The sequence below is a fragment of the Accipiter gentilis genome, chromosome Z (assembly GCF_929443795.1).
Source record: "Accipiter gentilis chromosome Z, bAccGen1.1, whole genome shotgun sequence".
Classification (NCBI taxonomy): domain Eukaryota; kingdom Metazoa; phylum Chordata; class Aves; order Accipitriformes; family Accipitridae; genus Astur; species Astur gentilis.
The window spans coordinates 89318502-89342049 of record NC_064919.1 but is presented as its reverse complement, the minus strand read 5'-3'; the positions used below and the strand labels follow the sequence as shown (position 1 = coordinate 89342049).

The 23548-nt window shown below is 37.5% G+C and overlaps 1 protein-coding gene across 6 annotated transcripts in view; it reads right to left on the bottom strand.

Moving 5' to 3' along the window:
• Window positions 1-23548, bottom strand: part of MALT1 (MALT1 paracaspase) — a 39877-nt gene that overhangs the window by 12041 nt on the left and 4288 nt on the right. The window contains exons 3-11 of one of the 6 annotated variants that reach the window (XM_049795525.1): window positions 20130-20251; window positions 18856-19006; window positions 14619-14797; window positions 12710-12806; window positions 11944-11976; window positions 10168-10194; window positions 8983-9018; window positions 6931-7134; window positions 1121-1298 (exon numbers count right to left, since the gene is read on the bottom strand). In XM_049795525.1, coding sequence (XP_049651482.1) covers window positions 1121-1298; window positions 6931-7134; window positions 8983-9018; window positions 10168-10194; window positions 11944-11976; window positions 12710-12806; window positions 14619-14797; window positions 18856-19006; window positions 20130-20251 — 1027 coding nt within the window. The remainder of the gene's footprint in view (window positions 1-1120; window positions 1299-6930; window positions 7135-8982; window positions 9019-10167; window positions 10195-11943; window positions 11977-12709; window positions 12807-14618; window positions 14798-18855; window positions 19007-20129; window positions 20252-23548) is intronic. The other 5 variants (XM_049795526.1, XM_049795528.1, XM_049795529.1 and 2 more) reach the window with 5 other exon arrangements.

Below are 23548 nucleotides of genomic sequence, written 5' to 3'. Positions count from 1 at the left end.
AATATAAAGTCTGGCTACAATCTCTTAAAAAATTATTTCTGATAACTAGCCATTTTAGGTTATAACAAAAACTATATTAATTTATTTTATTTATTTATTTTCAAAACATAGTGTCTGCATAGTTAACATGAGGCTTATGTAGCTCTATTTTCTGTTTGGACAGCAGATTGTGAAGCTGAATTGGATCATTGGCATTTCATTAGCAGTGATGTTTAGAGGCTCTACAAACACTAAAGCACTAGCAATTTTGTATTACAAAACATTCCTCAGAGACCAGTTTTCAGAAGTGCTGACTCAAGAGCTGATTTCAAGTGCAAGTTTCAGCAAGCATAGTAGTCTCTTAACATGGAATGAAAATAGTACTTTGTTTAGAAAAATCTGATAAACCAGTTGATTTTTAAGCTCTAAGTAAAGATACAACATCCCCAGCATAAAAGCAGTCCACGAAATCCAGGCCTCTGAAGAATTCTAAAATAAGCACTTCACTTGAGCCCTTCTGTCAAATTAACATGCCTTTGATCATATGGATTCTCCTTCCCCCTGTAATGATGAAGACAGTTAATGATGCCAGGGGAAAGGGTCATTTTTCTTCTTTAAGATGCTTAATTTCACTTTTACTTAGTAAGACTGATGCTTTATAACTTTTAAAAAACAACAGAAAAGAAGAAATAAATGTCATTCAAATCAAGAAGCATGTATCTACCCATGGAAACAGAAAGTCTAATCACCAGCTTCACATTTCTATCCAAGGCCAAAGGCAAATTAATTCTATGAATGAATCCTATTGACCTTAAAAGCATTCAGGTGCAGGCTGTCAATTCTCAGAACCATGAACTTTCAAGTACAGTGAATTCTCAGCCTAGACTAAAGATTTCTCCTCAGTGTGAAGTCCAGCCTTCTCTCAAGATCCCTTGCTATTCTCTCAAAGTGGCTATTCAGTTTTATTTGTTCATTTTGAGAATAGGCTCAGTTTTAATCTGTTGCTTCAGTGAATAAACTGAACTTCACAGTTGGTTCCCAAAACTACAGTCATTATACCCTCTCCCTCTTATCGTGAAGCAAAAACGTCCCTCAAACATCTAATGTCAGTTCTCACTATTCATAAATTATGAAATTATACCTTTTCCGACACATATCCAGTAGGAATACATTAAGTCCTGTCTCTTTTTCCTGCATTAGTTTGAGGATGTTCTGCACGCACAGACAGTTTGCAGATCGGTAGGGATTTGGAGCATCAACAGGAACCATGAAACTGTTTCCGTAGTTCTCGTAGCCGTGGCCAGCATAGTATAACAAACCTGAGAGTTCAAAATATATGTGACTGAAAACACAGTTCAAGAGTACATTGGAACATTTCTATAAATTTTAGCATAGTCAAAAACTTCATGCACTATGTCCACACTATATGTCTGTGGGAGATTAAGATCATTCAAGCTACTCCAAGCAGGTTTTTTTAATATCAATATGCCTTTGTTAATACAGGAAGGAAGGGGAGGTGGGGGGGGGGGGGGGATGACACACCACATTAACATCAACTTCACGATACACAGACACAACAAATTAAAAAAAAAATTCACTCATGCAATAGAATCAATTAGATACTTGCATCAAACGCACAAAGCTAAATACTCTTTAAAATGCTTTAAGTAGAGGTATGACCTCTAACAGAAATAATCAGTTATATAAGTCACAGATATGAACAAGGAAATGTGTCAACTGTAAAACATCATCTTCACCTCTGCAATTAGGCAAAGCAAAAGCTTTGAGTTGCAGCGAATCAGTGCAGATTTTATAGATAGAAAAAAATAATGGTGAATGGTTTGGATGGATATTTTTTTTTTCAAATGAGAGATGCTGTCATCTTTAAAATTATTCTTTTTTTTTTTTTCTTTACTTACCATTAATCATTAGTAATTCTTAAAAGTACTTCAACTAGAAAAAAAAACCAGAGAAAAACCTTGCTTGCACTATGACAGCATTTTGCAAGTTTTGAATTTTGCTGTTTTCTCCATAGAGTCAGTTTCTGCATTTGTTTTTGTCTTTTTTTATAGGGAGGGATAAGAAATATTTTTACATCCAGGAAAAAAAAAGAAATTATTCCATGATCACGTTTGGTAGGACTCCAAAGCACATTCCCATTACCAAACTACCAACAACTCATTTTTAGCTGATTGCATCTACATCTCTTTACAGGTACAGACTCATGACTCTTGTGAGTCTACTAAACAAATTCTTTGCATGCTTACCTAGACACAAAAGATTATCCTACATTCACCTCCCTCATGTGTCAATACACAACAGACTACAATATTTTAAGATTTAAAATCTTCAATAAAACATGCAATAGTTTTGTATAAAGAAAACATATCATGCAATTAAAAAAAAGCTCTTCTTAACCCTGAAAAAGGGAACTGCAACAGAGGGCTTAGATTTTACTTATATGAAATAAAACATCATATCAATTTGCAGTAAGATTAGATGATCTTAGCATTAATAACCTCTACTGCCTTACAATGAAGTTACCAGAAACTTGTATGATTAAATGGAATTTTCCTATTGTCTGTTTCCAGTGCTGGTTTTGATTATCTATGGCAAGTTCCATCTTCTAAACAGAACTTTTATTTATCTATACAAAGCAGTCTAAGGGTCAGATCTTCAATTAGTACATAGTGCTGCAACCAAATAAAAGTCAACAGAGACGGGACAATTTATGCTAAGTGGAGATACTGTCTTCTTACATCATTATTCTTACTAAAAATAGCTGTGAAATTTATGTCACAAAACTTGAATATTCAGAAAAAACAAAATAAGCTTTACCCTGACATACTAAAATGATCTACATTTAAATCAGCTTGTGTAGGCAGGTATGCTAGATGTTTTTACCTTTTTATTATAGATAGCTACAACAAATGAAAATATTTCTCTCACACAGCCCTGCACTTTCTGTAAAGGAATACCAAGATATAACTATAGCCCTTCAAATTAAGCCTTCGGTTCTCTTTTACTTGTAAGCTTTCAAGTCATTAACAACTATGCCAAGACCTTGCAAACTGCACCATTCAATCAACAGTGCTCAATTTCTTTTTATGGGAAACATGCATAGACAAGATAAGCAGCCAGCAAGTGCATACAAGGTAAACTCCAGGATGCAGTTTCACTTAAACAAAGAGCCTAATGGTTATTAATCTGCCAGAATCTTGGAAAATGGCAACAGCTTTATTTAATTAAAAGTTAGATTTCTAAAGGGCACAGAATTTAAAGTATATGATTAAAAACTTAAAAAAATAAGGGTACTATTGGGCTATTTATAAGAGTCCAATGGTTACCTGAGACAGGGCAGTGTAAAGAGAGCTAAAAATGAAGTTAAGCACCATGTGCATGACTCCATGTCAGATCCTAAGTTAAAAGGAAACTCTTAAATGTGATTTCCACAGAGTTTGCATCTGGACCTAAATCAATGTTATATTTGAGACTATATATAACCGAGCGTATGTTAGATAAGTAATTGGACTGACTGAAGGAAACAAGTCTCTAATGTAAAGTGTGATTTATCAGAGTATTTCCTCAATGAATATAAATATATCAGAAATAACAACTACATTTCTTTTATATCCTTGGCAGATGACTGTGCTATGCTTATTTGATGAGTACCTGCAACAGTTAATATGTTGAGCTCAAGGTCAGAAATAAATCTCTGCATACCCAGAGTAAGCAGAGTAAAGATGTTTGGAGGGCCTCATTAGACACTCTGACACAATTTTAAGTAGGCTCAAGTTCCTCATAGACGTCAGCATTGAAGTGATATCTGCCTCTCTCTTGCCTTTCTCTCTCTCTTCTTTTTAAAAAAGAAAGCAGCCTAACTATATTTAGCCTTAAAACATATGGGTTTATGCTTTTACCCTTTGTGGAATACAATATTAATTGCACCCTACATTTAGAACAATATAAAATAAGACAGAGAAGACAAATCATCATCACTTTGTTTACTACTCCTGCTCTTAAGGAACAGTATCTGAAATGCCACTTTCCTGGCAGTAAGAAAGAATTACACAAGGTTGTATTAGGTATCATAAATACGTGTAACAAGGACTAAACAGAAGTCGCCACTATGCCTCTTCTATTTGGAGCTATGCCCACTAAAAATGCAATAAATCATTATCTATTTGTGCACTGACAGCATCTTTTATATGCTTTAAGCCATTAATAGTGACTATCCAGAAAGAACAAAGTGACCTTTTAAATTGAAGTAGTTATTGCTGAACAGTACTGAAAGAATGCTCTACTTACCTTTCAGAAATATCAACTTGCTGGGAAAATGCAACTGCAAAAACATGCTTTACAAGAGCTTTCATACGGTGCTGGTGAGAAACTCATTAAACCATTTTAGTACTTTATGTTCTAAATTCATGCCAACAATTATAGGAAAAAATTGAGAAAATGCAAGAATCTAAAAGCTCACTCAAATGTATAAGCACATCTATTTTCCCAGGGAACAAAAAAAGAAAACTGCTATCAGAAAGAGTACTAAACTTTACTGCCATAATTAGTCTTCATGTCATGCAAGTTTTGGCTCTGACATAAATGCCCAAATGTCAGATCAGCCAGTTCTGCACAGACAGAGCATCAGGTAACACACCATTAAAAAAGCCATACTAAGAAATAACCTGACCTTGTGTTCCAAAAAAGAATCAAATAATGTTTTCTCAGGTGGGTATTACTATAGGAATTCTGCAATTTAAATAATTAGGACAACTGGCAGAACTTTCTGCTCTCTGTTCTAAATAATTTCTGGAATTATTTATCCAACCTTAGCTTTTAGAAAAATGACAAAAATAGTGGCAGTCAGCAGCAAACTCCTCAAAGCCCACAGAAGAACTTTTCTTACACTCCAAGCCAGGTCAGTCTAGGCCTTTTCCACATAGAACATGAAGGTCTTTGCTCTGTGCATCAATTCCACCATGCCCTCCCCCAGCTAGCACAGCCACCAGTTCTATCTTGTATTTATTCCCTCAAAATCAAGTTTATGCAAGACAAGGAATCCCAACATATGAGTAATTATCTAAGAATCAACGCATATCAGTAGTGGCAATGCATACCAGACCTGACTGGTTAGTCATTATCCCAGCAGAAGGCACCTCCTGTGCAGTATATGGAGGAGAGCTTAAAATTATTACTAATATTCTATTACAGGTATCTTATAAATGGATGTGTGACTCAAATAACAAAAAACAGAGGAAAAAAGAGAAACGTGTTAAACACACATCTTTTGGTATGCATAGTCTGGCTTAATTTGTCCTCCTATATCTTAAACCAATACTGATGAGATACTGCAGTACAATCATTAGAGCAATACTGCAATTTAGAGGTGAAAGCCTTCCATTTTTGTGGGGTGTTATTTTTAAGTCTGAAGGGTTTAAGGAAAAAAAAAAAAAAAAAAGGGGCTGCTGCCTGCTTAAGCAGCATAACCACTATTAAGCCTTCCATCTAATGTGCAAAGACACACAGAAATAATAAATTTTATACTCTATATTCAGACCTTCCACAGAGCTGTGAAACAATAGTTGTACCTAAGTTCAAACAGGAATCTTAGTATTCAATTCAGTGAAAAATCCTTTATCACTGACACCTGCAGCAAGTCAGAACCCGAAGTTCATAGCTCACCAATTTCTCAGTTAATGCCTTTCCTTATGCAAGGTATATTCTGCAAAGGATAATGTGAATTCTTCTCAGTTTTATTTTACTTCCTTAAAGTGCATACACATAACTTGAGAACTACATTTTCATTTTACATAAACAAACTTCCTTCCGATTCACTTTTTGAAGTAGAAATGCAGGTTTGCACAACTCTCACTCCCCGTCAAGTACATTATGAAAAACTCTGTGCTTGCCAGATCAGTATCACAATAACTGAAAGGAACCAGCAATTCAAAATAAGGATTTCTACTTAACCTGAAAACTTGGCAAAAAAGAAGAGTGTAAAAAAGATATCCCATTCTCCCCGCCTCCACCCCAACACACCTGGTATCAGAGCACAGCTGACTGTCAAGGCAAAGAAAAGCACACTTCTTCCTCTGTTCTTTACAGAGCTGGCGAGCGAGGACTAAGAGAGCAGAGCAGCCCCTCCCAAAAAGCACCAGAAGGACGGAAATCCAGAAGGAAAAAGCATTCTGCAGACATCCAGTAGAAAAGACACAATGAACAGAAGGGTCCCACCAGCAAGCTGAGAACATATTCCATGCTGTACTTAGGGCTGTTCCCCACCTCCCCAACAGAAATGCAACCTAGCAGTCTAAGCATGCCAAGGGATTGGCCAGCCCTAAACAAATCATTAAATTGCAGGCATGGGGAAGGGAGGAGGACAACAAAACAGAAGTTTACGAAGAGGGTATGCAAGAGGTCTCCTAAAGGCAGCAAGGACTGCTGTCCAAGACTACACGTAGTCTTGTATACACAGTTTTCAACTATGCTGCTACTAGCTTGTTTCCATAATACACTAATACAGGTGACACAACAGGCTATTCTTGCTCTTCCTTAAAAGACTACTACAAACTAGTACTAATGACTTAGTATAAATGTGCATCTTCTGCACAGCATGTTGTCAAATATGCTACACAGATCCAGCAGCTTTTAACAAACACATGAGTACTATCAAACAAAAAAGTGCACTGCAGTTTTAGGTGTGGTAGAAGAAAAAAGTTCAAATATTTTATCTGTTCTACAAATAAGCAAACAGTAACATTTTAACCAAAGTCAAAGGATATGCTGGTGGGTGTTCTTAACTTACTTTTCCCATTCTGCATACATGCTATTCACCATGAAGTTTGTTTTGCTATCACATGTAGTGAGCTGGCAGAGGTAAATACCAGATGTTTGTGTACTTGATACATCACAAAACTGATCTACTTTAGAGAGGATATCACATGTTCTTACCATATACTCCTTTGTCCAGGAGAAGTAAAAATTCATCCACTGCATTTCGCATTTCGGATTCAGTAAGATCCAGCAAAGAAACAACTTTGAAATCCAGCTGTCTTAGCAAATTGGTCAATTCATAGACATCGACCATTGGAGCCTTGAGCTGGGGGTGATTCCAGTAGCTCATATTTCCTATTAACAGAGCTACCTTGTCTGTTGCTGCAAAGAAAAAGGAAAAAAACCCCATCATCACATTTATATATTCCATGGGTTCAATACCTTTAAATTTAATTTCTTCCAAAGTGAAAATAGTATACAGTCTCACTTCAGGCATAATATTTTATGGGATTTCAAGTCATCCTACATCAATAATACAGCTCAACCCTCTTCTCATCCAAAAAAAACTATTTCAGCATGGTTTGACAGTCAACATATCTGAACTGTGATGCATCTCAGACTGGATAATCTGTCAAGAAATAAGTCACTCAGGCTATCTCCCATTTCTTTCATTTCTCTGAAAGCATAGACAATTACTGAATTCCCCCATGCAAGAAGAAATTTAATAAACATGAAAAGTCTTATGGCAGGTTGCCAAAGCTACAGGCAGTATACTTTCCCCGAAACATCAAAATTTTTTATGCTTATCAAAAAGCAAACAAAAAACCACCACACACAAAAGACCACTTTCAAATCTCCATCTCCCATGTCCCGTCTCTCTAAAACACGGTACATTTAGGTGGAAACTTTGACAGGTCAGCAGTAAAAGTCTTTTTTTCTCTTTGTTAAAGTTTCTTTTTACTGTTGCTCTGGTTAAAAACAATTTTAGAGTGATATGATAAATTTACAAAATGTGGAGGGAAGTCTACTGATATTCTCATAGTTTGAGATATGTTTGTTGTGATTTTAACAAAGTCTGAAGTAATTCTGTCATAAGTAAACAAAGCAGCAATGAAAGGGTAAAAAAAAGTCACATTAACAGAAATGCTTTAGAGACCACTAGCCTAATTTTTATCAAAAATTTGCACAGTTAAGTTACAGAAAGGCACTTATTCAAATCAAGGCATTTCCTCCCTGGTTTGTTACTTCTCCCCTCCAACAGGAACTATTGTCCCACAGCTCTGGTGGCAAATGAGATCACATGAATGCCCCAAACCTGCTTCAGAGTCAGTAACCCCACACAGCTAGATCCAGGCGAGAATCTCTGTCTGTAGCCTCAATGTCTAACATTTCACCTTCTTCAAACAAGATGTTTTCAACATTTTTGCAGCTGGAAAACCTCCAGGGTCTTGAACAGTGTGAACTATTTTAAACAGCACCGACAGTGACAGTGGCATACTGTCATTGAAAAACACTTTTAAAAGTACAAGCTTTTTAATTAATTTAGAAAATATGAATCAAGACTGGGGAGCAGATACACTCCCTCTCACACTGATGAACCTGAAAGAGTGGTGAAATTTCGACAGAGGCCAGCAGGCTTTCCACCTGGTTTAGCATCAACAAGACAACATGCATGACCACAGTCAAGTCCACCATGCAAATTTAAGAATGTGATTAAAAAACCCCAGCAACTGTTCTTCATAACACACATATACTATCCATCTATCTTTATAAGCTTCAGCTGAGGATCAAAGCATCCACCCACTGTGCATAGGAAGAGCTGAGCTTGCAGGGACAGCATACCCTTAGCAGACAGACTACCATTCCTTTTTATCACACCATCCTAATAGCACTATCTCCAACTGTCAAAGTATTCAAAGTAATGGAGTAACACACTGGCTAAAGTCAAGGCCAGAGGAATTTGAAACAGTAAACTGAAACAGATGAGAAGTTGTAGACGCTCCACTGGGTCACTAAAAATACTGGTGCCCTCACCACAGTTTACTACTGAAAGGGCATGCAAGCATTATAAAGGACTATAAAAATACACAGAAGTCTCCCTCCCTGCAGCTATTTACATGCACTACAGTTATTTCACTAGCAGTGGTAGAAGCAGCAATATTCAGAAGCAGCAAAATCTATTTCCTAGATAGGAAATATATAGCTCATTATAGCTACAAACCTACTTACCAACAGGTCTGTCATTTGATTGTTCCTGTAGGTCTGCTTGAAATAGATTAAAAGAGCAGATCATCAGTAATTACAGTCATAGCTGGCCATGTCAGAAAATGAACTGCATGTTCCATACAGCCATAGGCTATTGGTACTACTTTGCCTAATACGTTACTAGTTTAAGACAAAGAAGTGCTCTTTTTTGTTGTTGTTTTGATGTGGTTTTGGGGTGTTGTTTTGCTGTTGTTGTTTACCTGATTTCTTTCACCCTTTTCCAGCAAACATAGCCTAATAGGATATGAATAGCTAGTTCTATAAATTAAGAAATAATATACTTACAGTATAATTTTGAATCTTACAAACTGCACATCAGCATTTTCAGTAACAACAGTTTACCCTCTCCAAATGAAATGCAGATATGAAAGATAGGTGATGCTTAGCAGGGATGACCACCTGTACGTGAAAATTCTTTTATTTTTAATTCACAGAGGGATGGTAGAGCCAATGCTGTGCCAAGAGGAACAGGTAAGTGATAGGCCAAAGTGGTACACTTTGAATAACATGTTACATATCACAATAGTACCACTTCAGTGACTAAAACTAAGTGTTGGCAAAAGTAAACGTATCTTTGATGTCTAACCCAGGAAATTATATGTCCTTTGTGATTTGAGATTTTGGGAACACTGTATCAGGGATAATCCCTTACAGAGCACTACTCCAGATCTACATTTCTATAATAAACATCAAACTGGCTTCAAATCACATTAGCTTACTTGAACATGAATGTAGGAAATATACCATTTCACCACATCATTGGTGACAGCCAGACACCTTACATCTTTTTCACCTTAATCATCTGGAAAAGCATCAACATACTAAAACTTAGAATCCAAAGAAGCCACAAACAAGAAAGCAAAAGATAATTCCTTCTGTATTTGTATAAGTATACATGCAGTATAAAAGACCAGCTTTATGTGATTTTACAAAGATAATAACAACCCTATGATGCATTATATTCTTCAAGTTAATTTATTGGAACCAGAAAGCTGTGCTGCTCTTAACACGATATCTGCCCCTATTAAATCCCCAGTTATAAACACATCCAAATAATGTAAACTATATATTGTAACCCAGCTAAGCTTCAGTGATTTGTAATGTAAAATGAAGATGCGAAATTAAAGTTTTTCAAAACTTATCACTTACCTGGTTTTTGAAGATCACTTAGATCTTCTGTGAAGAAATACACCAATAAAATCATAGTTTAAACAAGCAGCAAAAAATACATTTTTATTAAAAATATAATTAAGTGTCATGCCATTATTAATTGAAGCTGAATATTAGAAAACAAACTACCTTTCTAAAATACTTCTGGCTTTGCATTTCTGTAAAGCTATCCTTTCATATGTTTATTCCACACACAGAGAAGAGAAAATCCTGCATCGATATACTAAGCTATGCTAGACACAGCATTATAATATAGTCAATCTCAAAACAAAGGGAGAGACAAATACTATGTCTCAATCCCACAGGCATGCAAGCAGCTTAAATGAATAAGGAACAAGGTATTAGAATCACTCATTTGAAAAATACATGTTTGAAGGACTGCTGAAAAAGCAATATCCTGAGCAAGAAATATTACTTTGCAAAGCCATGTGTATTCAGAAAGACTTCAGATACAACTTTCAAACATTCTAAGCTACCACAGGTTTCACCTATTTATTCTGAGAACACTGGAAACCCTGGAAAAGAAAAACAGTTTATCTGAAGCACAAGAGGTCTCTTGGAGCAGGCCTGCTCCATGCAGTGGAGCCCTAGGCAGACCTCTTAAGCCACAAAAGCAGGCTCATATATCTGCATGGGAGACTGCAGTGACATGAGGTGATACTACTGTATGTGTTAATGTAGATTCACAGCAGAATGATGTTACATCCAAGCAAACTATAGTTTGGGTATAGACCCCCCCAGACAATACAGTGGTTACCTTCTGCTTCAAAGGACAGTTGACTTACAGGTAACTAGGAGGCATCTGCATAGCACTATCACGTAACACAGACACCCCCCCAAGCCAGAAAAGATGTGAAGGCTCAAACTGACAATTGGCCTCAGAAACTATGCCATGGAAGTGGCTGATGCCAAAATGTCTGTCACTTGTATGTTCCAGTGAGTGACAGTACACAATCCCCTCACAGCGTTAAACCTTTAACAAAAGGGCTAAAGGGCAACATCTGCTCTGGTTAAACTTTGAACAAGAAATGCTGCAGAGTGGTTTAATTCCAGGGAAATTTTACGATTCTGTGAAAAAGCAGGGTAGAGACCCATTTATTGTACTTCGCAAATGCATTTGTTTTTTTCATTGTTTGGAGGTAAGTTGGCAGGGGTGGTGACTGCTGTAAGTTGCCTTACATCTATTTACATCATAGGGGGTCACATATATTACAGACTGAGATGCTCAGTAATCAAGGGATGGCATCAACATTAAAGGTCACAATACACTTCTTCCTCCCCATTGCAGCAATGTAAAGGGGAACAGAAATCATCCTAATAAGGCTGCTGGAAACACCACTTGCAGACACAGAGCTGACAGTGGAACTAGCTTTATCCAGCTCTGTAAGGTCACCCAGGTTCCTAAACATCTTCAGCTTTTCTTGCAAGTATGTTGCCTCCCGAGCCCAGCCAAAGAAATCTCAAGATCTTTACATTTCACTCTAAGCGCAAGACACAAAAATAGTGCAAAAATCAAACACCTTTGAATACTACAGAAGAAGAAAGTAGCTTGCTTTTTCTCCCATGTGCTCTAGATCATGGTATCAAGGCAAAGAAGAGAGAAGCACATGCAAAAGGAACACTGCATCACACATCAGCATTTTAAAATAGACTGAAGCTGTTAACCCACACATGCTTTTCAGCAACACACTCAACAGTCTGTCATCCCCACCATTAACTTTTAAAAATTGATTCACAGCTAAAGATTTACTTTACCTTCTGCACACTCCACTGCCATAGCTTTCCTTCCTTGTGTTTTAAGGGGGCAGGGGAGAAAATTGGAAGACAATTGCTCTCAGCGATGAGAGTTAGCACACAAAGTGGAAGACAAAGGTCAATTCCAATCTTCTCTGCAACGTGGCTCATTTTATAGCAGTATAAATCAGCATTGACCACAACACTATATAGTAATTATTACTATAACTCAGAAGTACTAAACTAGAATATTTCTTAGGATAGGAAAGAACTTTCCATATGAATTATGCAATAGTATTCCCTGATAGATCTGGAAGCTATACAAACAGATCTTCTCTTTAGTTTACTGCAAACACATGCACACACACTAAACCATGTTACATTAATTTATTCTGCCTGCTATGAATAATCTCACCTGTCCTGATTGCTGAAGGGCTCAGTGTAACACAGTTCATTATCACCAACAAGTGTTAAACTGTTTTTTAGTTGTCAAAAAACATAAAGAAATGAGCTTGCAATCGGCTGACAAGCTGTGTACATGCTAGCAATGCCAAAGAGTGGTAGCACTTCGATGCTGGTTACCATAAAAACCCAAAGCACTTTCTAGCTTATAAAGCTCTAAAATTCCATTTGTTGCAAGCAAGCACAGCTATTTTAACAAATGGATACACTAAAAATACAGAAGGCATGCGCTTGGCTTTATACTGAAAGCTTCAAAAATAAATTCTAATGACAGGGAAGAAATTGATGAATCAGTTGATCTATATCAAACAGAAAACCTCCTTACCTATAACAACTTCTATCTTCTTGCTGTCTTGATCTTCCCGGTCATTGAATACATGACACCAATATGTCCCTTGATGCTCCACATCCACGTAAGTTACCTATGCAAGCATCATCACAGTCATTCCACCAGACCCCAGAAGAGTAGCTGTATCAGTTTCATTTAAGCCCACACGCAAGAAAGAATAAAAACAAAAAGCAAAGCCTAACCAAATCTAAAAGCTGCTGCTACCCTCATTCTTCAGTAAGCTGGACAGCACATATGTTTGTGGAATGACTGCTGGAAGTGACTTATTGATATGTTCTCCCCCCCCCCCCCCCTTAACGGGAGGTAAACCTCCAAGGTGGAATGCAGTGGATATGCAAGGAATCTGTTCCATAATAATTCCCTAAGCAACATAACCTGCAACCTTAGATGTTAGCAACACCAAGGGAGCTTGTTATGCTGACCCTAAGAGAAGCAATGTGGAGGGTGGAGCGGAGTGGAGACACCGCAGCCAGCTTCTGCGATATCATCACAGGGACAGGGAGCTGCAACGATAGGAACAAGAACAGTAGGTCCCTGCATTGAATCCACTGAAGCAAGGAGGTGAAATAATGGGGGTTCTGTCAACCTGCTGCCCTACTTCTCATTTATATCATAAGTGCCCTGTTCTGGAGTACTGACACAAAAAATCATGTCCTCTGGGTGAACTTTGTTCATTATAATCTCATTATAATACCAAAACACACCTCCAGCCCAAAAGCTACCTGCATCTAAAGTGTGACCACCCCTCACTGAGCATGCGCTCTGAATTTTCTCTAGCATGTACCTTTAAAAAGTAAAGCGAGGAGATTTTACAACAATCATAATAAAGGTATGTATGACTAGAGTCACTCAAGCTCCACCTAAAATAAGAAAATAATATAAAAGGGCTTAAGAGAGGAGGAATGCTTGGGAAGATACCATCATAGACAAGTCAGGAGGACATCACTGACTTCTGGGATCAGTCAACAGGCTGAACCTCTCTTTCTCCCCATAGGGACACCTATTGGGTAAGATTTGAACCCTTGGTTACACAGAGTGCTTCCCTGGGAAACTTAGAAATCTCTGTAGAGTTTTTCCATAATTTAGTGTGCTTGTAGTCGACTGTATTATTTGCACATGCTTTGCAGACAGTGTATTTATCACTGGCAATCCACAAGAACCTGTACTCCTGTTGCTTTAATAAACTGTACTGTTCATTAATCTATCCATGATAGTTCATTGAATGCAACCAAACTCCTTAAGTCTGGCCATTCTAGTTTGTTGAATGCAACTAAATGGAAAGTACAGTGTGCTATTAGTGCATCCGTAATTGTGGCAGTTCAATATATTGAACGTGACGGGACTTACGGTGCTGCATTGGGCATCACTCAGAATCTAAGCCTAGCCACCCCCAACCCCTCTGATATCTGAGGATAAGCTGGAATGCAAGGGGGTTTATCTTCTGCCAAACCTCTTCACTCTTTAACGCGACAACGTTCTAGAAATGCTTTCAGTTGAAGAATACAAATCCACCTCACAGGCTTGAGATGCATTAAGCACTGAATGCAACAGCTCATACAAATCAGAGTGCTTTGCAGTGCAAGATAGAAAGAGCAGCTTTCACTTTTACTGATATTTAATCTTTGTTACATCAATACGTCACACCAATCCAAAATACGCTATAGCCTTACATCCCACCACCTGAAACATGTTCAAGATCAAAATTATGTACCCCAGAGCCTCAGAACAGTATGGGCAAGTGAGTAACAGTAGAGGAGAACAACTTCTAGTGAGCGCTTCCATAAGAGGTTATCAAGGCTATGAAGAAGTTATTTTCTTCAAGGAAGCTTTACGTGGTAAGTGAAACACATCAGTCCCCCAAGGCTGGCACTTTGCAGTAACTTACCATGTAGACATTTTTGCTCCCATTTGCCAAGGGAAATCCATTTCTGAACCACTGGTAATGAGGAATTGGGTTTCCAACAGCTCCACATTCTAGTACCAAAGCATCCCCCACTGTCAGATTTTGTGGCTGAGGCTGAATACAAATGCGCAACTTGTTTTCAGGCAAACCAGTTAAGCTCCCTTAAAAAAAAAATTAATAAAAAAAGAAAAGAAAGGATGAGACAATCTAACTGCATATAGATAACAAGAACTGACGACATATGGCTGCATCTTTGTGTAACTATAACAGACTTTTAATAGCAATGAAGTTACCTGGCCTTTAAGAGTATGCTAAAAATGAGTAAAATGGCTTTCCAGTTCTTCAGTTGAAAAGCAAAAAGGAATGCACAGTAAATATACCTCAGAAGTAAAAAAACCCAAACGACTCTTTGCATTATTTATTCCTGCCTGTAGGATTATAAAGGCTGCAGAGAAAGGAGCAAGTACAAAGAAGAGTGGCTACTGAAGGACAGACTGAGGATCCAACTTGTGTGCAAGTGTGTACACAGGAATAAGAATTTAAAACTTAAAATCAGTTAGTTTTAGCATATCCCTATTCTTCTCATTCTAAACTGAGCATCAAACCTTATGGTAAATATACCAAAAAAGTGCAAAGCTAAAAACACTTTAACAAACACCGGCTGCTGACATGTCCCCACATAGAAATGTCTTTGGCAAAGACCTTTTCAGAAAACCCTAAATGCATTAAATACTTGTCCAGCCGACGTAAGTTTCTATATATGATAAACTTTATTGAAACAAAATGTTGAAATTAATTTTTAAAACATCCACTACACATACCAGAGTCCTCCATTGAAAAGGTTTCTGATCTCTGTGTACTGAACAGTTCGATTAACTGACACATACTACAGCAAGGCCAGACCTACTTGTAAAGGTCACACCAGTGATCTTTTATCTCAGCTGCAAGGTCACTCATCTTTACTTTTAGGCTACGTATGTAGACACGTGCTTTGTCATCAGAGCTATTCATGACTGACAATTAGGGGGTGATGACATTTTCTTTTGCATAATAAAATAAAGGGAGACAATGATATGTATATCTCTGTTCTACTAGTGTCTGAGCTTCTTGGCGCATTATAAATTTGTACTTCAGAGATTTTACAAACAGGTGTTTCATATTTATGATCAATGTTGACTAGCATTTTTAAAAGAAAGCCATATTTCCTAATGCAGACTTGATACTGGTAAAAAGACTGACAGATACCTGAGCATGTTCTATGACCACTGCTGTATGCCATTTCAAATACAGAGACCCTGGCTTACTGTGTTCTCTATCAACTTCTATAATGGTGTTGCTTTGTTGGTTTGGTTTTTTTCTTACAAAAAACTTTGTTTTCTATAAGTTTTATCATAGAAAAGATTTTTATGTACCAAAATAAACTTTACTCCCTTTCACTCAGCTGTTTACAGAACCTTCTCTCCGCCCTCCCTCCCTCTCAATGTCCCAGTTTGATATCATGATCTTTCAACAAAATGTAAAGAACTGAATTCCCTTTAGGGCAGGAAGACAGAAGCAAGATAAGAAGGAAATGAACTGCTGTTGTAGTCAAATTAGACAGGATTAGTTTTTAAGACAAGGACCACAGAAGTTACAGATAGTGAAAGAGAACATAAGATTGAAAGATAACATGGTTTCTGTCTCCAGTGGGATCCCTTACCTGCCATCTCATTTCCATGCCCTTGTCGGTATAGCCTGTTGTACCACTCACAAAATACACTAATTAGCCTGTACCAGTATCTTTCAGAATTGTGTCTGGCTGCCTCACTCATCACAAGCTCACAAGACAGCTGTGAAAGACAGCTTTTACAGAATGGAGAATGGTCGAGCTCTCATCGAACAGAAAGCAATGAAAAGAGGAGGAAAAAAGTGTCTGAAAAAAGAAAGCAACCAAGGGAAAAAGGAAAAGGAAAAAAAGACAGCCAGCAGCTGAAATAGAGGATTTCATACCTAGTCAACATTTGCAGAAACAGTACTGTCAGTGTCCTGTAGTTCAACTGAAACACCAGTAATCCCAGGCCAAATGTTACAGAAGATGGAAAGCATTTATTCAGTGCAAGCACTACATACCCCTTTTAGGTTTCTTTGTAAGGACCCTAAGGGGGAAAGTCACAGGAAAGAGCAATCCATCCTGCCCCTCATCATTCTACCCATCACCAAGATCTAAACATTCTAAAATTCACTTCCATTATGGTTCCTGGTTGGCCAAGAGTCATGGAACATAAAGCAAGGCACTAGGCTGTGGATACCTGCTGCCCTTTAGTCACCAAAACTTTTGCCACAAGTGTGAAACAATATACTGCTGTTTTTCTCAATTTTTTCTTAAAAGTAGTCATTACAAGGTGATTAATCTTGGCTTCCTGGTGCAATCAGCAAGATCTAAAACTGCAGGTTTCTAACTGAATAGAACCTGAAATAGGAGCAAAGGAAAAGCAGAAGAAATAATTGCTTAGAAAAGTGACCAAGAGTATGTTCGAGATCAAGATGTAAAAAGGTCATCTCAAATGACATAGCAATAGCTTTTGATCTGTTACTGGAAGGTCGGTTCTCTCTGTTTTCCTGACATGAATCATTTTTATATGTGGGATGCAAGTGGAAAACACCTTTGACTTGTGACATAAGACAAAATAAGTACTCTTCACAGTCTGAAGGCAGTGCAGTTGATTTCTATCTCACTCATCTTTGGGCCAATAGCAAGCAAGTCCAAGCCATTTAATTAGAAAGTTTATAAATGGTAGACTTAGAGCATGAGTCAATGCCTATTTAATGCAACTGACTATTCTGTAAAAAAAAAACCAACCAAAAAACACAAAACACCAAAAAACCCCAAAACAAAACGAAAAAACCTACACACACCAGAAAACAAAAAGACGCCACTCCAGCAACCTCAGGAAACTGGAAATAAATGCATAGTATTAATATACTAGATCCAAGAAATAAATTTCCAAGATTTTCTTTATGTTCTAGTAACAAATTCCAGTATTAGCTGGATACTGTTGAGAAGACAGCTATTTAATCTTACTTGCTTTCTGCTATTATTCCATTCTTCTCACACTTCTGCCACTTCCATACTTTCATCATGTATGCAGCAGATGGAGATTAACCCATCACTGAAGCAGAGGTATCTTCAAGCCAGTGACATAAATTCATATGGACTTACATTGGTACAGTTGAATTACTATGGCTTTTCTTACGCGGGTAACACACACTTGACTGTTAGCTGATCATTTATAAAATCCATGAAGATGCAATTCACACCAAAGAGACTCAGTTTAACTCATGTGTTTCTTCCTCTCATAGGTTTATTTCAGTAAATTATTGGCATGTCGTCTTCACTGCTATCTGAGTTGATTATATGAAGTTGAAAAGATTGCATTAGCAAACATATTCTGCAACATACACAGCCATGGAGCACCAGCTTCTCTTTTCCCCAGATGTTCTGAGAAAGAATGAACGTGCTGGGCTTTGACCAATTTATCTTTCCTGATTGGTACATGTCAAAGATTGTGATAGCGTATTATGATCTGAAAAAATGACTGGAAGGGAGATCTATCACTTCACTCCCTGCCAAACCTTATTCCAGACCTCAGTCCTGTTTTCCTCATATTGCAGTTAACCCTCTTTCCATTCCACAGGTTTTTTAACGTGTCCAGGCCTCCAGCACGCGTGTGCTTTTCTTAAGTTTACTGTTTTGACCTTCTAGGCAAGGTAGGACTTCTTTCTAGGAAGGCAGAGAACCTCATTAGATTCTCCTTTACCCAAGTACCTATCTTCTCAGACTGCCAGCACACAGATAAAGGGGAAACAAACAGTCCTTACTATTATGCCAGAGCCCATGGGGCAGACATTCAGAATAGACTTTGTGTGTCCAGTCACTAGTAAGTTACAAGAGATAAACAGGTAAACAACAAGAGAGTTAAAGAACTGCTTTTTTGGTCCAAGAACCCTCTAAGAATTAAAAGGATCTGAGACTGTATATGTCTTCCATCTATCTGTTCTTATCCACCACTGTGGAACTTCATTTCTCTTCTGTTTTTGTGACCAGCACAAGAGCCCAATGACTGGATACCACATTTTTCATCAGCACTCTTTCATATCTGTCCAAGACAGCAACAGGGACCCAAGTTCCTCTAACAAGTGGGAAGACAGACTTTCAGAAGACAATGTTTTTGCCACTCACCATGAGATGTACCCTGGAGATCACAAACTTCAAGTCGTGCCCACCGACTGAACACAAAGGAAGATTCACTGTTCACTCGACAGATGTAAAAGCCAGAATCGTTTACATTCACTGGATTCAAAACCAGCTCTGGAGAATTACCATAGGGAACCTGAATTACAGGTGAACCAAGAAATATTTAAATTTAGATTGATTTATTCTAAACCAGGATCAAACATTAGAATATTTATTTCAATGTTCATAACACCAGCCTCAACTCCTTCATTTACTTGAAACTTTCAGATGAGAAAGTCTTGTTCTATGTATTTAGTAGCTCAGAGACAGGCTTTCTTCCAAGAATAACTCATATGCCTCTATTTACGACAATTCTGAGCTTTTAAGCCAGCTGAAAAGCTCTTCCTGAAATTAATAATTTTTACCTTTTTCCACAAATAACTTGGAATAATTTCTTAAGCACTACTCCAACCAGCATGTGTATTATATTCAGCTCTAGTCTTAAGATATATTCAACTATGACCAGGAAATTGTAGTATTCTTTCACAGAAAAATAATTTTTTGCTACATCTATATTTTAACTGCAATGAACAGGAAATTACTGTAATCATATTTTTTAAGCCATGTTTTGGATGATCTAGATAAACTTTTAGAAAGGTATAGGAAATGAGTTAAAAATTTCAGTCCTAACAGCAATTAAAATACCATAACTTACTGCATTTTTAAAAATAGCACTTAGAATAAAAAAACATTATGAAGAAAGTGCATTCATCTTGTAGAAAGATAACCAGGACCAGAAATATGGGCGTTAAGTGCTGCCATTCAAATTCCAGAGATACCAGCTCACATGCATTCCAGTATTTTACTGGAGAAGCCTGTGGCACCACTCTATTCAGGCCTTCAACTGTCCATTCTCAGGAAACCAGTTTCCATATGTCCAACCTGACAGTGATTGGCATTTGTTCCACTGTGGCAGTTTCTCAGTGGCCTGTGTTAAACTTCTTGGTAGGATGAGAGACAACTAAACTTACAGTTTCCTTACTGTCACATTCCAAGATTAGCCTCCAAGGATTAAGTCATCTGAAATAAGGAACCACCCTATTGTTTTAGCACATTGATAGGGTCATTTTGCAGCATTTCTTAAACCCTTATTTTATTAGTACACATAGCAAGCTTCTCTTACTGTAAATAAGAGTAACAGACTTAAAAAAAAAATCATCCAAAATCATTACCTATTATTTTCAGCATTTAAAACACCTATATTCTGTATCATCTACTACCTCTTTTTCCTGCTTGAACCACTGGTAATGCACAAATGGGTGTCCTGTTGCCCAACAACACAGCTTGACGACCTGACCAGAGAGCACTGCTTGAGAATCTGGCTGTACAACAATCTTTATACCTTTAAAAAAGAATTTACACAAAGGAAAGTTATTAAGAAATACAATTCCACAATTTAAATTTGCATTTAAATTGTCCTTTGAGCAAAGAAAGTTTCTGTCATTAAATGTACTTGAAAATTGTTTGTTTGTACTGTATATATGCGCAGTTCCAAGTAGTCTAAGACATTCAAAATTGTCTTCCATTATACAAAATCCATGCTCAAATTGATCAGTACTCTACAGAGTTTATCGAAGATTCAAAGTAGATCATTCAGACATTTTAATTTTTGGATACTTCAATCCCTCTTGCTCTCTTCTCACTAAAGCCAATAATACTTCCAATGGCATCACAGAAAGCTTCTAGGAAAGGTATTCCCAAGTTTTAAGTGTTTGCTCATTCCAAACAATTTCTTTGAGCTGTTAATCTTCAGCCTAAGATTACGCACAGCCTGAGGGATGGATCAAAACAGTACGAGTTAACTACAACATAGCGCATTTTTCTACTATTCCTCATGCAACCTCATTAGCTGAAACACTGGTTTCAGCTTTATGCCTTCGACTCCTGTAGAATGCAGGGCTGGGGTTTTCTTTTCCCAATATGCAAGGTAAAACTTTCCATGGCAAATTTTAACTGTCAGGAAATAGCATGTGTGAAATTCTGACACCAGCCTGATATGATCCAGTTATTTTCTTAACCTAGACCATTCCAGAGATCTTGTTACAGCATGACCCCAAAAACAGATCCACTGGTATAAGCAAGGTCACCAGAAGAAGAGGAGCAGGGGGAGAAGTCAACTGCAGAACAGAAAGTTTAACCTCACATTGCTGTCAAAAAAATACATGGACCTATGACCAAGGTGTTCAGCAACACTGAGCTGATAAGCCAACAAAAAAATCATTAGTTTAAAGCATTATTTGCTACGGATGGTAAAATGCATTTAACAACTCCTGTGGGACCACAAACAATACTACACATTAATGACTAGTTGTTACAATACTAGTGTTTTGGGTTAACCCCAGTGTGCAGATAAGCACCACACAGTCCCTTACCCCCAGTGGGATGGGGGAAGAGGGAAAGTAAGAATAAAAACAAGAAAACTTGGAGGCCAAAATAAAACTAACCAACAAACAATAATAATAATAATTGTTTAATAAGTGAAGGTTAAGTGGAAGAATAGGAAAGAAAACAAAACAAGTGATGCAAAGGCAATCACTCACCACTTCCTGTCAGTAGACCGATCGATGTCCAGCCAGTTCCTAAGCAAAAGATGACTAGGCCCTCCAAAACTCCCTCCTTCCCCTTTTATTGCTGAGCATGATGTTACATGGTAGGGAATATCTCTTTGGTTAGTTTGGGTCATCCGTCCAATTGTGTCCCCTCCCAGCCTATTGCACACTCCTAATCTATTCACTGGGGTGGCAGAGTGAGAAACAGAGAAGGCTTTGATGCTGTGCAAACACTGTTCAGCAAAAGCTAGAACATCGGTGTGTTATCAGTACTGATTTGGTCAAAAAATCTAAAACACAGCGCCGTATGAGCTGCTATGAAGAAAATTAATTCTATCCTAGCTACGGCCAGTACAACTAGTTACAGAAAAAGCACAGAAATAGTGAATGATACAGAGGCACTTCATCACCTTTTCAATACACTTAGAAATGAACAATCAGATACAGAACAGTTATACATACTAAAACTTTTTTTTTTTTTTTTTTTTTTTTTTTTTAGAGTCAGTCTAATTTCCCTGTTTTGGGAAAACATAGTTTCTTCTTTACAGCTTAATGAAAACACATTGCAGAAGCTGAAAGTGTAGTCTGGTACAGAAGCAGTAGTCCAGATTGCTGGGGGAATAATCTTACAGAACAGTATAGAGTAAACCAGACACTGTATAAAGAAGTAGCTGCAAAGAGATCACAAATATCCTGGTACAAGACTCAAGTTTATCATTTGCTACAAGCCTTCTTATTACACTCTGCCAGGAGTTTTCTTTTTGTCTGCTCCCCACCCCCCCGCCTCATGAATAACAGCTTAGCCGCACATCAGAACTTTTTCCTAACAGAGAATGTTTGAGGTAAGAAACCATAACAATTTGATCAATGGGCTGAAACCCATGTGGCCAACAGACTGAAACAGAGACATACGACATTTGGAAATCACATAATCTTTGTCTAGCAGGGAAGTGAGCTATATTAACTTCCTACACACACAGTCTTATTCTGAAGTAGTCGATCACACACGCAGCTACTCCAAAGTAGCTACAGGACTTGAAAATTCCCTACCTTTCTTTCTCTAAAATAACTTCCCTAACCCTGAATATCACTACCTCAGTTCCTCATTTAAGACTTCCTCTGCTGTTTTTCATAGTTAAGGGGAGTGTGTCAAGTACAGTTTTCGAGCATCAAAATCACCTAACATTAACCAAGACAAACAGGAATTATATTATTTCAATTTAAAGGACAGAAAAATTAAGAAGACTTGCTCTTTCCAAAGACCTCCACTTTTTTTTTTTAAAAATCTCTCCTGATTTGCATCACTAACATCTCTTAAGAAAGTAGTTGAGAAAAACAAATTCTCTGAAGATTAGTACTTTGCACTCCTTAGAAGCATTACAAACAAGTTCCAAGAAATCTGATTCATAATTTCTTCACAGTTCCATTTATTTTCCTGCGATTCTTTCAACACTACACAACTACTTCCTGCAAGCATCACAGAATTTAATGGTTCAAAAAGAAAACCTTCTGGCTCAATTTTCTGAATGATTACAAAAATACACAAATACTTCTTTAATTTTCCTTGGAAAAAGGAAAGTTTTACCATTGAGGATGGCAAACTGACATTTATGGTTACCAGACTTTGAAACATGCATTGCAAATGAAGTACTTATAATCTTAATGTTACGTTCTTAGCTTACACACTGGTAAACATTTTCAGTCATTTCTGGAAACTCAGCCTCAATTACTCACATTCAGATTGAAGTGCCTAAACTGCTGCAGTAAGAGACCTGCCTGGAGGGCAAAACACCTCTTTGCTCTTGTTTCAACCGCCACAAGTCAGTGAGGTTGCATAAGGACTAGACTGTAATACCACAAATCGCTTAATACGCCTTTTTTTCCTACTTAGCCTGGGAGAAAGCTCATCGTATTTCATTCATTTCCAGCAAGTTCACAACATGACAAAATAAAAAAAGGGAAGAAAAGAGATAGAGAGATGACGCAAGGAACAAGATGCCTAGGCTTTCTCATGACCAAAAAGGAGAAGTTTTAAAGTCATTATTACTATTATTACTACTATTTTGTGTCTTTATAGGAAGAAGATCTTT